We start from the raw sequence: 14,978 nt of genomic DNA, 5'->3' as shown, positions 1-14,978 counted from the left end.
TTTTGGTTCACTTCTTGAGTAAAATAAAACTAGATGACTGGCTTTATATCTGCTTGATTAATTATATAGTGACTTGGATTGGAGCCATTGTAACAGTGAGTTTCATTTTTGGTTTTTAAATCATTTTCAGGACAGAAATACATGGAAAAGTTGTACAATATTGCACCTCCTAGCACAATAAATATCTGCTAATTCTGATAAGAAAGCAGCCTTGAAAATTCACAATTGACCACTACAGGCCTGAGGCAACTCATGTTTTTAGTACTGCTAGTGGCAGCATGTAAGATATTAAACTTCCTTAGCTAGTGGAGACTGCAAATAGAAGTAACAATATCATTTGCTAGGGTGAAAAATGCCACCACGTTATTAGTTTAATTTCAGTGGTCAAGCAGCCAATAGAACAGCAATGGTCAAAGGAGACATTCACCCTTCAGGCAAAAGGCAAAGCACGTAGTGGCAAGAAGAAGGGGAAAGAATAAGGAATAAGACACAAGGACGATTAAAAATGTTGTATCATAAAAAAGCATCTAAAATTATCACTTTGCAGATCAATAAGCAGAAAACTTGCTTTTTAAAATAATGTTATACTCTATTTTAAAAGAAAGTCCTTTGATTTCTGGAACCAAAGGCATACAGTAATTTTTTTATAGCACACTTATCTCTGCCCTCTGGAATGCCTGTAATACAGCTGGTTGGAAATGTTTCCATCAAAAAATGCTGATTCTGCAAAATCAAAATGTCCCACAGGAACTTGTCTGGTTTCCTGTCATCTTGCCTGCTCTCCCTCAGCAGTTCACCTGGCAGGTTGCCACACAGACAGGACTCCTGGGGGTTGCTCAACAATCTGCCTTGTATGCTGGTATGTAGCTGGACTCCCAGGCTCCCAGCAGCTCAGCAGCCTGCTTGGCACAGAGCCAGGGCTCTGCGGGCTTCCAGGCTCTCGGGGAATCTGGGAACCCAGGGAGCATATTTAATTTCAGAAACACCAAACTGTTCCTGCTGCAGTATTTCCAAAAATAAATATTGTGTAATTTCCTTCTGCAAAAAATTTTAAGGTTTGGGGTTTTATTCCGATTCAGGATGAAAAATATTTCCAATCATCAAATGATAAAATTAGTTGCTTGTTATAAGTATCAGGCAACAGGGCAGCCATAGTGTGATGTTTGCAAACTTCCATTTTCCTTGCACCCTACCAAACCATATACTCATCACCTACATGGCTTCCTAGAAGTTCTGTGTTTTTACTATTTTGCTTTCTAAAATAGGACAATCTAACAATTTTTTAAAAAGTAATGTTAAATTGCATTTCCATTTTCTATTGTCTGTCACAGTCGTACATTCAAAAAACTCAAGGTCTGTGTTTGCGAATTAGGTCCTAGTTGAGACATAAGCAACAAAACAGAACATTTCAATACACCTCTACCCCAATATAACGCTGTCCTCGGGAGCCAAAAAAAATCTTACCGCATTATAGGTGAAACCGCGTTATATCGAACTTGCTTTGATCCGCCGGAGTGCGCAGCCCCACCCCCCCGGAGCACTGCTTTACCACGTTATATCTGAATTTGTGTTATATCGGGTCACGTTATATTGGGGTAGAGGTGTAATTCTCACTCAATTAAGGATATATCCAAATAATACTTCTTAAATACAGTGTATTAGGCAATTTTAACAGGTTAAGCAAATACTCCATAATATGTTTCAGAATAACCACTATGAAACTGAAATGGGAAAGAAATTTGTCATTTAGAGACTTAAGGGTGTGTATGTGTAGGATGAAGGAGTGAGTCCAATCTTCTTGAATTCAGATAAATTCAAACAGCTTAAAAAGCTTAGGTGGATCAATTCATTATGCACATTTAAAAAAAAAAAAGAACCAGGCCTAATAGTTTACAAATACTACAACACTGTATAAGCAGCAGCAATTTGCAAGCTCCGCAACCCAAAACAAAGCCTAGTACTCTTTCCCTGTATTGTACCCAAGAATACTTTACATGAAAATACTTTGATCTAAAAAGGTTTACCGACTCAGCAACAAAAAATCTCTCTCTTTAAATTTCATTTCCTTTACTTTCCTGCAATTCTCCCATAAAAAAATGGTTATTTATCTTACAGGAACTGTGGTTCTTTGAGAGGTTGTCGTCAGTGTGGATCCACTAAACATGTGCTTGCACCTTGTGGTGATAACAGAGTTTACTGAATAGCAGTGTCTTTTGGGACCACACATGCCCCTTGTCCCTGTATAAGCACATAAATGGTGAAGCGTCCGTAGTCCTTCCTCAGTTCCCTCGTAATTCAAAACCTGCAAGGTCCTGAGCGCTCAAAGCGGGGGCAGATTGTGGGATTCACACTAACTACAATATCTCAAAGAACCAGTTACTGTAGACAGGAATCCCACTCCCACTCCCAACCCTCACCTACTGGAGCTGGAGTTGTGGTTCAGGGGGCTAGTAAGTCCCTCCTTAAAACAGGCAGCCCTCCCGTCCCCAGAACAGGAGTTGTAATTTAGGCCAGTAATAGGGCTTTAGCCAGCTTATCCTTCAGATGGCCCCTTTTCCACAATTAGTCCTCCATCTTGGAAAAATCAGCAAGCTGGCCTTTGCCTGCTGCTGGTGTCTCCCAGCTGTGAAGAAGGAAGCAACATAGATGTTGGTTCCCTTCCCAAAGCTCATCCCATTCACCTGGGACAGAGAGGAGAGTTGCCCTGCCCACTCTACAAGATTCCTGGTCCGAGGCCCTGAAAGAGATAGGTTGTCTTCACAAACACTACTTATTCACAGGACTGCTTCCTTTCTTGCAATAGCTCTTATTTCCTAGGTCCTTTGGACATCTCAGAATCCCAAAATCTTAAAGGACTATGGCCATATTGCAAGGGTGGGCTAACCTCTAGACTCCAGTAGTCTTAAAGGCACAGACTACCTTGTCACAGAGAGGTAGAGAAATAGTCATTTTCAGAAAGGGGAAAACAATGGTCCTGTTAACAGGACTGACCCCAACTCCACTTAAATTGGATATCTTGTGGAAAGGGCTGCTAGACTCCTATCAACTCATAGATGAATAACTAGGGGAGGGCACTCTGCCTGTTGTAGGACATATGTCCGAACAGATTTGGCTTCCTCATCACCAGCTAGTTTGGCTGGCAGAACAGACTGCAATAATAGACCAGGACTTTACACTCCTGTTCATGTCCCTTTTCTTTGTTTTTCAGTGTCTATTCTCATTGTGTAGCTTTTCTTCTAGCTTCAGGTGCTAGACTAAATCCATGTAAGCAGTGGGATCACAGACCACAGCCTTGTCCACTAGGCTCACAACTGACAGCAACACATGTCCATGGAGAACAGATGGCCTTCTTTCAGGCTAGAGTGCTACTTTGATGGTTCAGTCAGCAGGGCATATTGTGGGGCTTCCTAATGCCTGGACCAATGAGCTGTTGACACAGCATTCTATCTGAAATGTCCTCCTCATATATCTTGGAGACCATTATTTGCTTTGCATCCATCTTATCCTCCAAATGAAGTGAGACTGGGCAGCTCCGATGCACTTGTTTCCCTCTACTTTGCTGGTGTGATCACTTGCTGCCCCATAGTGTTTGGAGTGGTGCTTATGCACTAGTTGTGGTTGACAGGGCCAGGAAGCATGTCAACAACTTTGCTGGTGTGTCTGAAGACCAAACACTGAGGCAGAGATCATACAACTCTCCTGAACTCTTTTACCCAGGAGGTATGCACCTATGGAATGTTGTAACAATGATATTGTGAACAGGAGCAAGAAATGATTGAGAGATATGCATGTTGGATATACCAATTAAGCAGCATCTACGGTGATAGGTCCTGGCAGCAGATGCGCCAAAATCTTTTTTCAGAAGCATAATTATTTGGGATTGCTGTCTCAAACCTCCAAGGGAGAAGGTTTGGTGTGAAGTCCTTTTCCTTGTGAATCAAGCAGCAAACACAGCTTTCTTAGGAAAAGGGGCTGGATTTACAGGGAAGTCAAGCAATCTTAAGAGGCCTGGCAGTTTTTCAAGCAGTACGCTGTTCTATTTGCAGGCCAGGATAGATCTTGAATATGACAAGCTGTTAAGAGAATTCACCACTGAACTTCAGGGTGACACTTGTGCTGGTCTCAAATCTCACTCTTGAGATAATCTGCCTGCAGAGTTTTATCTTTAGCTAGATACAGAGCCACCTGGTATATATGAAAGCACATACCACAAAGTGTTCAGGAAAGAAATCTGTCATGTTTTTTTAGTTAATACATTGCTGATGTGTAATCTGTCAACCTGGTCCTACTAATTTCCTGGTCATTCCAGAGACCACAAACTTCTAGTTCTTAGAAGTGTATTCCCTAGCCCACACTGGAAGCATCTGTGATGTTAGCCAAAGGAGCTTTTGGACTCGAAGACTCCATGCATGAGACTCCGGGGATAATCAACTGAGCTGTGTTAAGGTATTTGTGGGGCAGGTAACATGTCCAAACTGTCCACGTTTGGAATGTGATTTTTGGGAGACCCAATGTTGTAGTGGCCTCGTATAGACAAGTATGGGGGTCTCATCCATGGAGAAGCCCATCATTCTGAGACAGATGTGTTGTCTGATATGGGAGGTAGACAAGGACTGTAGTAGGTTCAGGTATATTGTCTTGGCACCAGAAGTCTGAGGCTAAGAAGACAGAAGCATTCAACCATCTCTTCAAGGGCTATGCAAAGCAAAGCATGGTGCTAAAAGCTCGATCCACAGAGAAGTAGCGGGTCTGGAAAGGCTGTTCACTACCCTTAATAGAACACCCAAAGAGTGAAAGCTCAGCACACATTGCACTCTTGTAGTGAATGTGCCTCCACAATGAGGCATCTCTGACATGATATGCCTCCCCAAAGAGGCAGGCTGAGTTGGGGAAAATAAATTGGCATAAGAGAACTCAAAGCTTTTATTACACCTTTCCCCAGATATGGCTTTGGCACCAAGCAAGTCTCAAGGGCTCAGAGTACACTTGGCACACTAATTTTTAGGAAAAACTTTCCTGTAAAATATGATCAAACCTAACATATTGAGAAACTACATACAAGGATTTTTATTTATTTATTTTTAGATAAAAAAGTATTCAAAAATGGTATCTGGACACAGACCCAAGACAACAGCAAAGTTCCTGTGCTCTCTGCCACGGAGACGGAACCATGGCTATTAGGTAATTCCTTTATGTAAGGTTGGGTATTGAATGTTTAGTGTCACAAGCTGACACTTGTGCAGTCCCAATGGACATTGCTTTCCAAAAGATTCCAGAAGCACAGGCACAAGGGGGCACCATTCCCATGCATGGAAGCGTACAGAAGACCTTAGCCTTTTTAAATGTACTGCAAATGTTAAATCATAAATCTAAGGACCATTCTGGTCAACAGGCAAACAAACCTCAAAACTGTCTTATCAAAGACCAGGGGCACATCCTTCTGGCATGAAATATTATTTTGGGAACAATAGGATTTTAAATCAACAAAGATATTTTGTAAGATATTTGTTTCAGAAAAACTCTTGACTTTAAAATAATGGATCAAAAATTCAGGATAAAAAAGGAGTGACACCAAGGATCCATTATCAGAATCCACAAATTGTTGTAAAGCAGGCTTCTTCCCCACCCTTCTTAGCAAGAAAAGCCTCAAATTCAAACTCCTACAAAATTCTTATTACAAGTAACTTTTGATGAGGATTCTAAATGTTAAGGACAACATTTATGGTTGGCAAATTCCATAGAAAGCCTTTCTTACATCTAAATTTACATTCCTGCTTAATGGTGAAAACCTTTTTTTTGTTCTTTAAATGCTTAAAATAGTTCACGACTATTCTACCAATTACTGTGTTACTGGCAAACTTTACTAGCAAGTATTTGATATTTTCTTCCTGATCAGTGGTAAAGATATTGAATAGCATTGGACCAACAACTGAAAATGCCTACACTGGAAAATAATTATCCCCATTTGATTTTGTATAGTACTAATTTTTATCAGAATATCATACAGCATGAAGTCAAATGCCTTACTGAAGTGTAAGTATTATGTGTCAACCAAACTTTTGACCTAAAAAAAAAACCTGAATTTTGTCTGGCAAGACCTGTTTTCCATAAAATTGTACTGAATTGTACTAATCATCTCCTGTCCTTTTATTCTTTACTGATTGCATTCTGTATCAGCCTTTCCGTGATTTTACCTGGGATCAAGGTCAAGCTAACCGGCCTATACGGTTATGTAGGTCATGCTGTTTACTTTTTTTATATATTGGTACATGAACTTTTTTCCAGTTCTCTGTGACTTCACCAGTACCCCAAGATTTGTTAAACATCAACAGCTCAGAGAGCTCCTTAGTCAATTAATTTAAAACCTTTTTGTTCCTTATATATTAAAAAACTCCTTATTGTCCTTAGCCCTACTGGGCACAGATTTAACTGATAACTTTAGCTTCCTTTATCAATTGTCTCTATTTCCTTACTGCTAATTTATAGGCATTGCTATCAACTTCCCCCTTTTTCCATTTGTCATATATTGCTTTTTCTCGGTGCTTTCATTTTCCTTCTTAACCAGGATTTTTTATAAAACTTATCTTGCCTTCTTTTGTGACTGTGGAATTCTGGGTTTTTGGGGGGGAAGGCACATTTAATAAAGTTCTCTTAACCTCTTAATTATTATGCATGTTTAAATTGTTCCTTCCAATTGGTTTTGCTTGATTGTTTTTAGCATCAGGAAACTGACCCTTTTAAAGCACCAAAAAAATATATTTTCCTGGTCAGGAATATATTCTGTTTGCCCATAGCAAAAGCAATTGGGTCATCACCATCTGTACCTAGGCAATGACTAATTTTTAGTTCCATGATCAGTTCATCTTTGTCTGTCAGAATGAGATCTGATATAGCTATGCCAAGTAGAGTGCAGTACTTTGTTAAAAATTATAATTAATTTTTAGATGTTCCCAGGAAGTTTTAATAGTGGCAGCATGAGCCCTGCAGAATATTATGTAATTAAGAAACATGTAAGAATCAGTTCAGACCCAGGGTGTCAGATGGGCTTAGACTCAGGTGGCTAGCCTGGGCTGCTGCTAGTGCCACAACATCCACATTGCTATTTTTAGCATTCTAGTTTGAGCTGAGCTAGCAGGAGTCTGCTTACCCACACAGTGATCACACCTCTCAGCTGCAGTGTAGACATCCCCCAGGGACTCTGCCTGCGTATGCTAACCCACCAATAAGGAGCTACTGAGGTCATGCAATGCTGTCTTTCATTATGATCCTATCATTAGAATGATCTAATACACCAGATAAAGTTCTCAGCAACCATCTCAAAATGTTAGCTCTCTGGCAGTGTTCAGAAAATGAAGTACAGCTGCTGTAAAGAAATGTCTTTCAGAAGAACTGCCAGTATTAGTGCCTGCACAGAGCTCTTCACAATGTATGCTCTCCAAACGTCATGCAGAAGCTATATTTAACTTTGCCTTAGCAGCTCAAGCTACATTTGGTGGAACCCTGTTACAGGAGATCTTGGGCTGTTGAAAAGTTATTTTATTAGAGACTGATAATATGCAAATATTTCAAAATATCTATCCAAGACACCTAATCATCAAGTTACAGAACTAATGTCTCCCATTCTTATGTATACAGTAACTCCTCACTTAACGTTGTAGTTATGTTCCTGAAAAATGCGACTTTAAGCGAAACAACGTTAAGCAAATCCAATTTCCCCATAAGAATTAATGTAAATGGGGGGGGGGGGGGGTTTAGGTTCCAGGGAAATTTTTTTTGCCAGACAAAAGGCATTATATACATTTTAAACAAGCAATTTAATACAGGTATAAGTTTTAAACGATTTTAAAGAAACAATTTAATACTACATCAATCCTAAGTATGAAGCTTGGTTGAGGTGGTGCAGTCAGAGACTGGAAGAGGGTGGACTGTCCAGCTGCTCTTCTTGCTGTTCTTGCAAGCACAGGGACTGACTTTGCCGGCGGTGGGGGGGCCCAATCCTCAGCCCGTCCACTCCACCCCTTCCCCCAAGTCCCCTCCCTTAACCCGCCTCTTCTCCCCCCCCTTGCTCCACTTCCTCCACACACCGCATCCTCACTCCTCCCCCAGCCTCCTACCCACGGCAGTCAGCTGGTTTGCGGCATTCAGGAGGCTGGAGGGAGGAGCAAGGACACTGTGCGCAACCTCCCTTCTCTGCCTCCTGAATGCCGCAAGCCAGCTGATTGCCATGGGCAGGAGACAGGGGGATGAGGGGGAAGGCGCTGATCGGTGGGGTCCGCCGGCAGGTGGGAGGTGCTGGGGGGGGGCACGTAGGGAAGCTGCCAGCCATGGACAAAGCAGGCAGCCAAACGACGTTATGAGGAGCATTACACAACTTTAAACGAGCATGTTCCATAATGGAGCAGGGACGTAACATCGAAACAACGTTAAGCGAGAGGACGTTAAGTGGGGAGTTACTGTACCTTAGCAGTAGCCTCAACAAATCATTAATAAAAAATACATAGGAAAGATTGCAGCATGCGATACAAACAAGTCTGATCTAATTTCTTTAGCAATCAAATTATACTTCATTGTTTACACTAACTTGTTTTGGTAGCTGTCTGGTATGGGCAGGAAAAGAAAAAGGAATATCTTGTATACCCATTTTCCTCAGTGTGATGTCACCAGGACAGATTGATGAGATCTAAGTAGCAATTTCCCCCATAGACAGAACTGTAGAAAAAGAGCAGTACTCTCAACCTACGGTTGAGTCAATATTACCGAAACAGAATATAGAACCTCTCTTTTCCCCAGCAAGGAGGACTGGGCTGAGAATGAATTTCAAAAGACCCAGTTAGAAAAACAGTGGCTTCTGCTTCAATGAGGACTTATGAAGGAAAAGCTGGGCCCAACACTGGGCTTCTATACTGCAGAGAAGTTAGACCCTAATCTGTTTGGACAACAAGAGCTCTGGAGTAACACTTTGTTGATTGAGAAGTCCTTGAAGGCAGAGTCCAATGTGTCTCCAAACTGCCTGTAACACTTAAATGAAAAAGCTATCAGCTATATAGGAAAATTCACACAACACACTATCCTTGTAAAATGAGACTCAGAGCACATTATATAAAGCATCTAAGCATCTAAGTTTATAATATTCTGAGATTGCTCATGTTGGCAGATGAGACAAATGCTGTACAGCTTCTTAAAAACAACAAAATAAAACAAAGAATTTAGTACCAGATTTTCACATTCTCAATAAAAGCTGATGAGTCCAGAGCACTTCTGAAAATCTGTCTCTTACTTAAAGTTTTGTGAGTTACAAAAATTATACTGTACCATCTCAAACACACAATATACTTCAGAGACACAATATGATTTTAAACACACAGAATATAGGTCAAACACTGACTTAATGATTGCTTAAACATAATAATTTTCACTTTTTTGTTAATTTTCCATACAAATGGTCTTCCTTCATTTTTTAGAAGGAACGTTTAAAAGAAAAAGAAAAAGAAAAAGTATATACTTAGGGGAGATAAGCAAGCACTGTTTTTATAACTCAGTACATTTCCTATGGTAGTTCTACAACATCCTAATGCCCCATTTCTAGCCCAAGATGTCTCCAAGAAAAAGCTGCCAGCTGGACCAATCACATGGTTACTTTGCATATCAGCATGAGGATCTTCATCTGTGAGCTAAAACAAAACTGAAGTGAAAGTGTACAGATATAAATGCCTTCTAGTCTCTCTAGTCCACTTTGCTTGTATGTTTATAGTTGAAGAGTCCATCTATTGTGCAGTGTTTATATACATTTATGGCAGTGAATTTAAGAAAACATACCTCTGGCTGTATAGCTTTAAATACTGGCATATCCATTAATGTAATCTGGCTCTGCAACAAAAAAAGCGTTAAAAATCATTTAGTATGAAAATAAAACAAGTACATATTTACAGCTGCTTTTACTAGGTATGGCTTTTCAGGAGTCTTGGCTTGTGCGTCAACATTTTCTTAATGAGAAGATTCACCTCTTAATCAGGATTTTCTTCAGTTCTCCGCTTGTGCTGGGCCACCAGCAGCAGAGGCAGCCATCTGAGTATCAGCATGTTACTGCACTGTCATACTTTATAGTAGAAAGTTTCGACTGCAAACGGTTCATTTGCATATTTTAATGATCATTATTCAAGTCTAATGTAACAGTAAGTGGTTTGGCCATACAGCCCTGGACTACCAACTTTGTTAATACTTAAACTTTGGGGGTTTGCCTTTAAGGTGACTGTTCTGACATGTGCATACCTGAGTGACATGACAGCATTACTCAGCTACAGTGTGGTGAAGAAGCCGGTGGACAAACATGGGACTGGCTGCCAATAAGCTGCATAACAGGGGCTTCAAAATCTGGTTTGGGTAGGAGCGTGTGACGTTGCACTCCATATGTTTTATGGAAATATGCTAATGAGTGTGAATATAATGTAACTGGAATATGCTTCATGCAAAAGGTCTCTAGTAACGTATCATTACAAAGCTTATAATCTACTGAGTTTGTTCATTCTATTTGTATGTATGTATCATTCTTGTATCTAAAACTAGACATATGAAGTATAACTCTGAAGTCCTATTGTAATTATGCAAAGTGTGGGCCATTAATGGTGGTTTAGAATCTCAATGGCTCCCATTGACTAGGACAATTGGTTGTAAATGGCTGTTTACTTGCAAGCCTTCCTGTGTTCCTGTGAGTCAGGCCAGGAAGAATGGAGGCTTGGGGTCTCACAGGACATGTGACCATGTCACCTAATACTGGAATTCACATTAAACCTGGTGCTTTTCCATTCATAAGGAGGGGTGGGGACCCAGAGAGAGACAAAAGATTCCCACCTTGTGCCAAAGCTATAAAAGGGGGTGGAACAGAACAAAGGAGACTGTCAGTCATGAGAAAGCCCCGAGTTACCACCTGAGCTGGAACTAACAAGGACTGTACTGGGGAAAGGACTGGGTCCAAACTAGGAAAGAGTCTAGTCTGTGAAAGAAGCTTATTGGAACATCTCTGGAGGTGAGATTTTATCTGTAATCAGTTTCTTAATGTATTAGGTTTGGACTTGAGTGTTTTGTTTTATTTTGCTTGGTAATTTACTTTGTTCTGTCTGTTATTACTTGGAACCACTTAAATCCTACTTTTTATACTTAATAAAATCACTTTTGTTTATTAGTTAACCCAGAGTAAGTGATTAATACCTGGGGGAGCAAACAGCTGTGCATCTCTCTCTATCAGTGGTATAGAGGGCGGACAATTTATGAGTTTACCCTGTATAAGCTTTATACAGAGTAAAACGGATTTATTTGGGGTTTGGACACTGGGTGTCTGAGTGCAGGAGTACTTGCTAGGCTGTTTTCAGTTAAGTCTGCAGCTTTGGGGGCATGGTTCAGACCCTGGATCTGTGTTGCAGCAGGCTAGCGTGTCTGGCTCAACAAGACAGGGTTCTGGAGTCCCAAGCTGGCAGGAAAAATGGGCTCAGAGGTAGTTTCAGCACATCAGGTGACAGTCCCAAGGGGGTCTCTGTGACCGAATCCATCACAGAGCACAACCGTATGATCTACAAGTAAAGTACCATATCTAGTGTAAATAACTGTCTCTTTCCTGCCATGTTCCGCTATACAAGAAAAGCATAATCCCGTGTTCAAGAAAAAAAAATGTGAAAATATGACAGTTAAATTCAGCAAGAGTTGGGCAAAACTGCCAGTTTTCTCTTTATGGAATTTCAGTACCCAAGCCAAATAATGTTGGCAAGAATTTACCAGTGTGACATTTCCTCCCAAACTTTTTATTTTTAAATCATTCAACACAAAACACTCAACTTTAGGGAGTGACCTTGGACTGGTTGTCCCCAATTTCCCTGGGAATCTAGTTGTAACATACCAATTCCAGTCTCCACTGACTACTTATTGTGCCATGGACCTATTCCCTTCAGTACTTCCAATAATTAGACCGAGCCCATTAGAGGGATATAAATTTGGCTTTACAAGACTTCCTGTGAAAAGTTTCTCAGTTGAATTAATATTCACTCAATCTATTTGAGATTCTCAGTGAAGGGAATGTTACATGGTTTGTCAATGTAGTAGGAAAAATAAAATGTAATTTAGCAGTAATTATCAATTAATTCCTGGTAAAATGAAATTAACTAGGTCCCGCTAGGAACCAGAACCAGATGACATACTTTGCTGCCCCAAATAGAGGAGATCAGGATAATCAGTAACGAAATATCAGTAGGGCATTAAAGAGGGCCTTTAGTGTGCCTTGGAGAAGAGGGGTTTTTCAGTTTGATTTATTTCAGTTATAAGAGTTCTCATGCCCAGTATTTAAAAACAAATCCAAGTATTATATATAATATATTTTCCTTAGGCTGCACTGCAAGTGCTACAAAGGCAAATTTTACTTGAGCTGCTGAAATTTTTGTTCATGGCTACCAATTGCTTTCCATCTACTAATGGACCAATACCATTGTTAAGATTCCTTTTGTTCCTAATATCTTAAATTCCATCTTATTGTCCTTATCTCTGCTGGCCATTGATCTCTCTTTGTGCCCTTTTGTTTCCTTTATAAGTTTTCTACAGTTTCAAGATTTGAATCTGTACACATTACTTTTAACCTGTTTTAAACTTTTATTATATTAACTGTGGAGACCAATCCTGTGGGCCATACTCAGTTAAGTTTGGGTGAATGGAAGTTAAAGCAAGTGAGTGTTTTTAATTTTAATGTATTATTATAATGACCTGTAGTCCACATCAAATGAACTGCAAGTTGGTGCATGAAGACACATTGTCAGCCAAGACTTGTTCCAGGATGACAGATCCACAAAAGTTATGACAACATTTGTTACAATGGTATGGAAGTCTTGTTTGTGGACATAGTGTTTTGTAAGCATTGCGGGAGCTTAAACCTGGCACCACATTTTATGTCCAAATATACTGTTCAAGTACCTGGTACACTTGTACACTCTTTCAGCCACCTTCAGTACCCTCTTCTTGCTCTGTAGCAGTGACAATGTGTTACACATATACTAGTTTAAAACAGAAGCCAAATAATATGAGAGCAAAGAGCTGTACCTGACATGGAAGCTCTGCTTTGAATCTGGTACTGAAAATTGGTGACTAGGGTATGAAAACTGACTCCCTCAACTTTCAAGAAATAAAACTGTTTCTGTACAACCATGAAAAACAATGCAAGAGATTCAGGTTAAAAAATAAAACAGCGAGTAGGACTGGGTCTGCAGCGCCAAGCTTCCAAAGGGCTGTGGATATTTAGCAGTATTTTTAAAACCCACTTAGAAACAGCTAACATTTTGGAAAAAATCCAAACAGCTTTGTAATTAGGTTCAACAGAAAAACAAAGATGTTGAATCAGCTCAGTATTGAATGTTTCATGTTGAGGCATATATCTCAAAATTCATATGATCAGAAACTTATCTTTGAGAGTGCTGAAAGACTTGCTTAAAAGGTGTTATTTTGAAGGGAAAGAATAAAAAAGTTTGATGCTATTTTTATACTGTTAGCTCTGAATATTATAAAAATAAATTCAAACATTTTTACTTACTGCAAACTCCTCAGGAGTTACTTTCAATACGTCAAATACAACCGCATCATAGCTTTTATTGGCATAGTCTGAACTCCTTCCTTCCAAAGAGTCAGAGCTGCTACTATCCTACAGAAAGTGAAAAATTAAAAGTCTTATGTGCAAAGTGATGGATTTCATGTCAGACAAACAAAAAATAAAGTTTAAGTCTGATATCACATTCATAGACATGAATAAATATTTCTACTAAAAACTGACCAGCATATAAAGAAAGAACTTTCACGCAGTGTATTGCAAATCTTTTCTGAAAATAGATGTGGCTCATGAATGTTAGTATTTACTATACCACAGACAAAATATATAGCTATCTAATCAGAACAGGCTTTTCATTCAAAATCTAAAAAATACCAGGATGGTTTTTTCCAGTAAAATTTTAGTTGTATCAAATCTTAAAAGTTTCCATCTCTAACAAGGCTATTTTAAAAGTTTAGATTAGAAAGAAAACAGTCAGAAAAAAGGAAACTGACTGGTATTGCCAAGCTCAATTGGAACAGCTTTGGCTCTTCTCTCCAGGTCTCGCCACACATCCAGGCCATATCCAAATCTTGCTGCTTTCTTTCCACATAAATTACTGAAAATCTCAAAACCACCCAGTTCTGAGACAGCTAAACGCAACTCTAATGCTTGCTCATGCCCTGATCACTTCCTATATTCATTACTGCAATCTCATTCCCTCAGGACTGTGCAATTCCTACACTACCCCCATCCAGTCCATCCAAAATGCTGTCACAAAAATGATATTCCTTGCCCTGTTTGACCATAGTAGCCCCTCTCTGAACGCCTACATTGGCTCTGTGTCAGGGATAAGGCCCTGCACCTGCTCAGTCTTCTGACAGCCTAGTGAGCATAGCTGGGCTGCATCAGCCAGACCAGTGGCTCTCAATCTTTCCAGACTACAGTACCCCTTTCAGGAATCTGATTTGTCTTGCGTACCCCCCAAGTTTCACCTCACTTAAAACTACCTGCTTACAAAAATCAGACATAAAAATACAAAAGTGTCACAGCATGCTATAAGAACATAAGAACGGCCATACTGGGTCAAACCAATGGTCCATCTAGCCCTGTATCCTGTCTTCCAACAGTGGCCAATGCCAGGTGCTTCAGAGAGAATGAACGGAACTGGTAATCAAGCGATCCATCTCCTGTCACCCATTCCCAGCTGCTGGCAAACAGAGAACACTTCAGAGCATGGTTTTGCATCTCTGCCCAGCCTGGCTAATAGCCATTGACGGACCTATCCTCCATGAACTTATCTAATTCTTTTTTGAACCCTGTTATAGTCTTGGCCTTCACAACATCCTTTGGCAAGGAGTTCGACAGGTTGACTGTGCATTGCGTGAAGAAATACTTCCTTTTGTTTTAAATATGCTTCCTATTA

At 40.0% G+C, this 14,978-nt stretch overlaps 1 protein-coding gene across 7 annotated transcripts in view; it reads right to left on the bottom strand.

Moving 5' to 3' along the window:
- The window catches only part of RALGPS1 (Ral GEF with PH domain and SH3 binding motif 1), a 298,888-nt gene that overhangs the window by 260,918 nt on the left and 22,992 nt on the right, over positions 1–14,978 (bottom strand). For all 7 annotated transcript variants that reach the window (XM_026657362.2, XM_026657365.2, XM_026657366.1 and 4 more), the window contains exons 4-5: positions 13,562–13,669; positions 9,817–9,867 (exon numbers count right to left, since the gene is read on the bottom strand). In XM_026657362.2, the coding sequence (XP_026513147.1) occupies positions 9,817–9,867; positions 13,562–13,669 (159 nt within the window). The remainder of the gene's footprint in view (positions 1–9,816; positions 9,868–13,561; positions 13,670–14,978) is intronic.

This window comes from Terrapene carolina, unplaced genomic scaffold (assembly GCF_002925995.2).
Source record: "Terrapene carolina triunguis isolate 2854851 unplaced genomic scaffold, T_m_triunguis-2.0 Scaffold238, whole genome shotgun sequence".
NCBI classification, from domain to species: Eukaryota; Metazoa; Chordata; order Testudines; family Emydidae; genus Terrapene; species Terrapene triunguis.
This window is presented reverse-complemented; position numbering and strand designations above follow the sequence as displayed.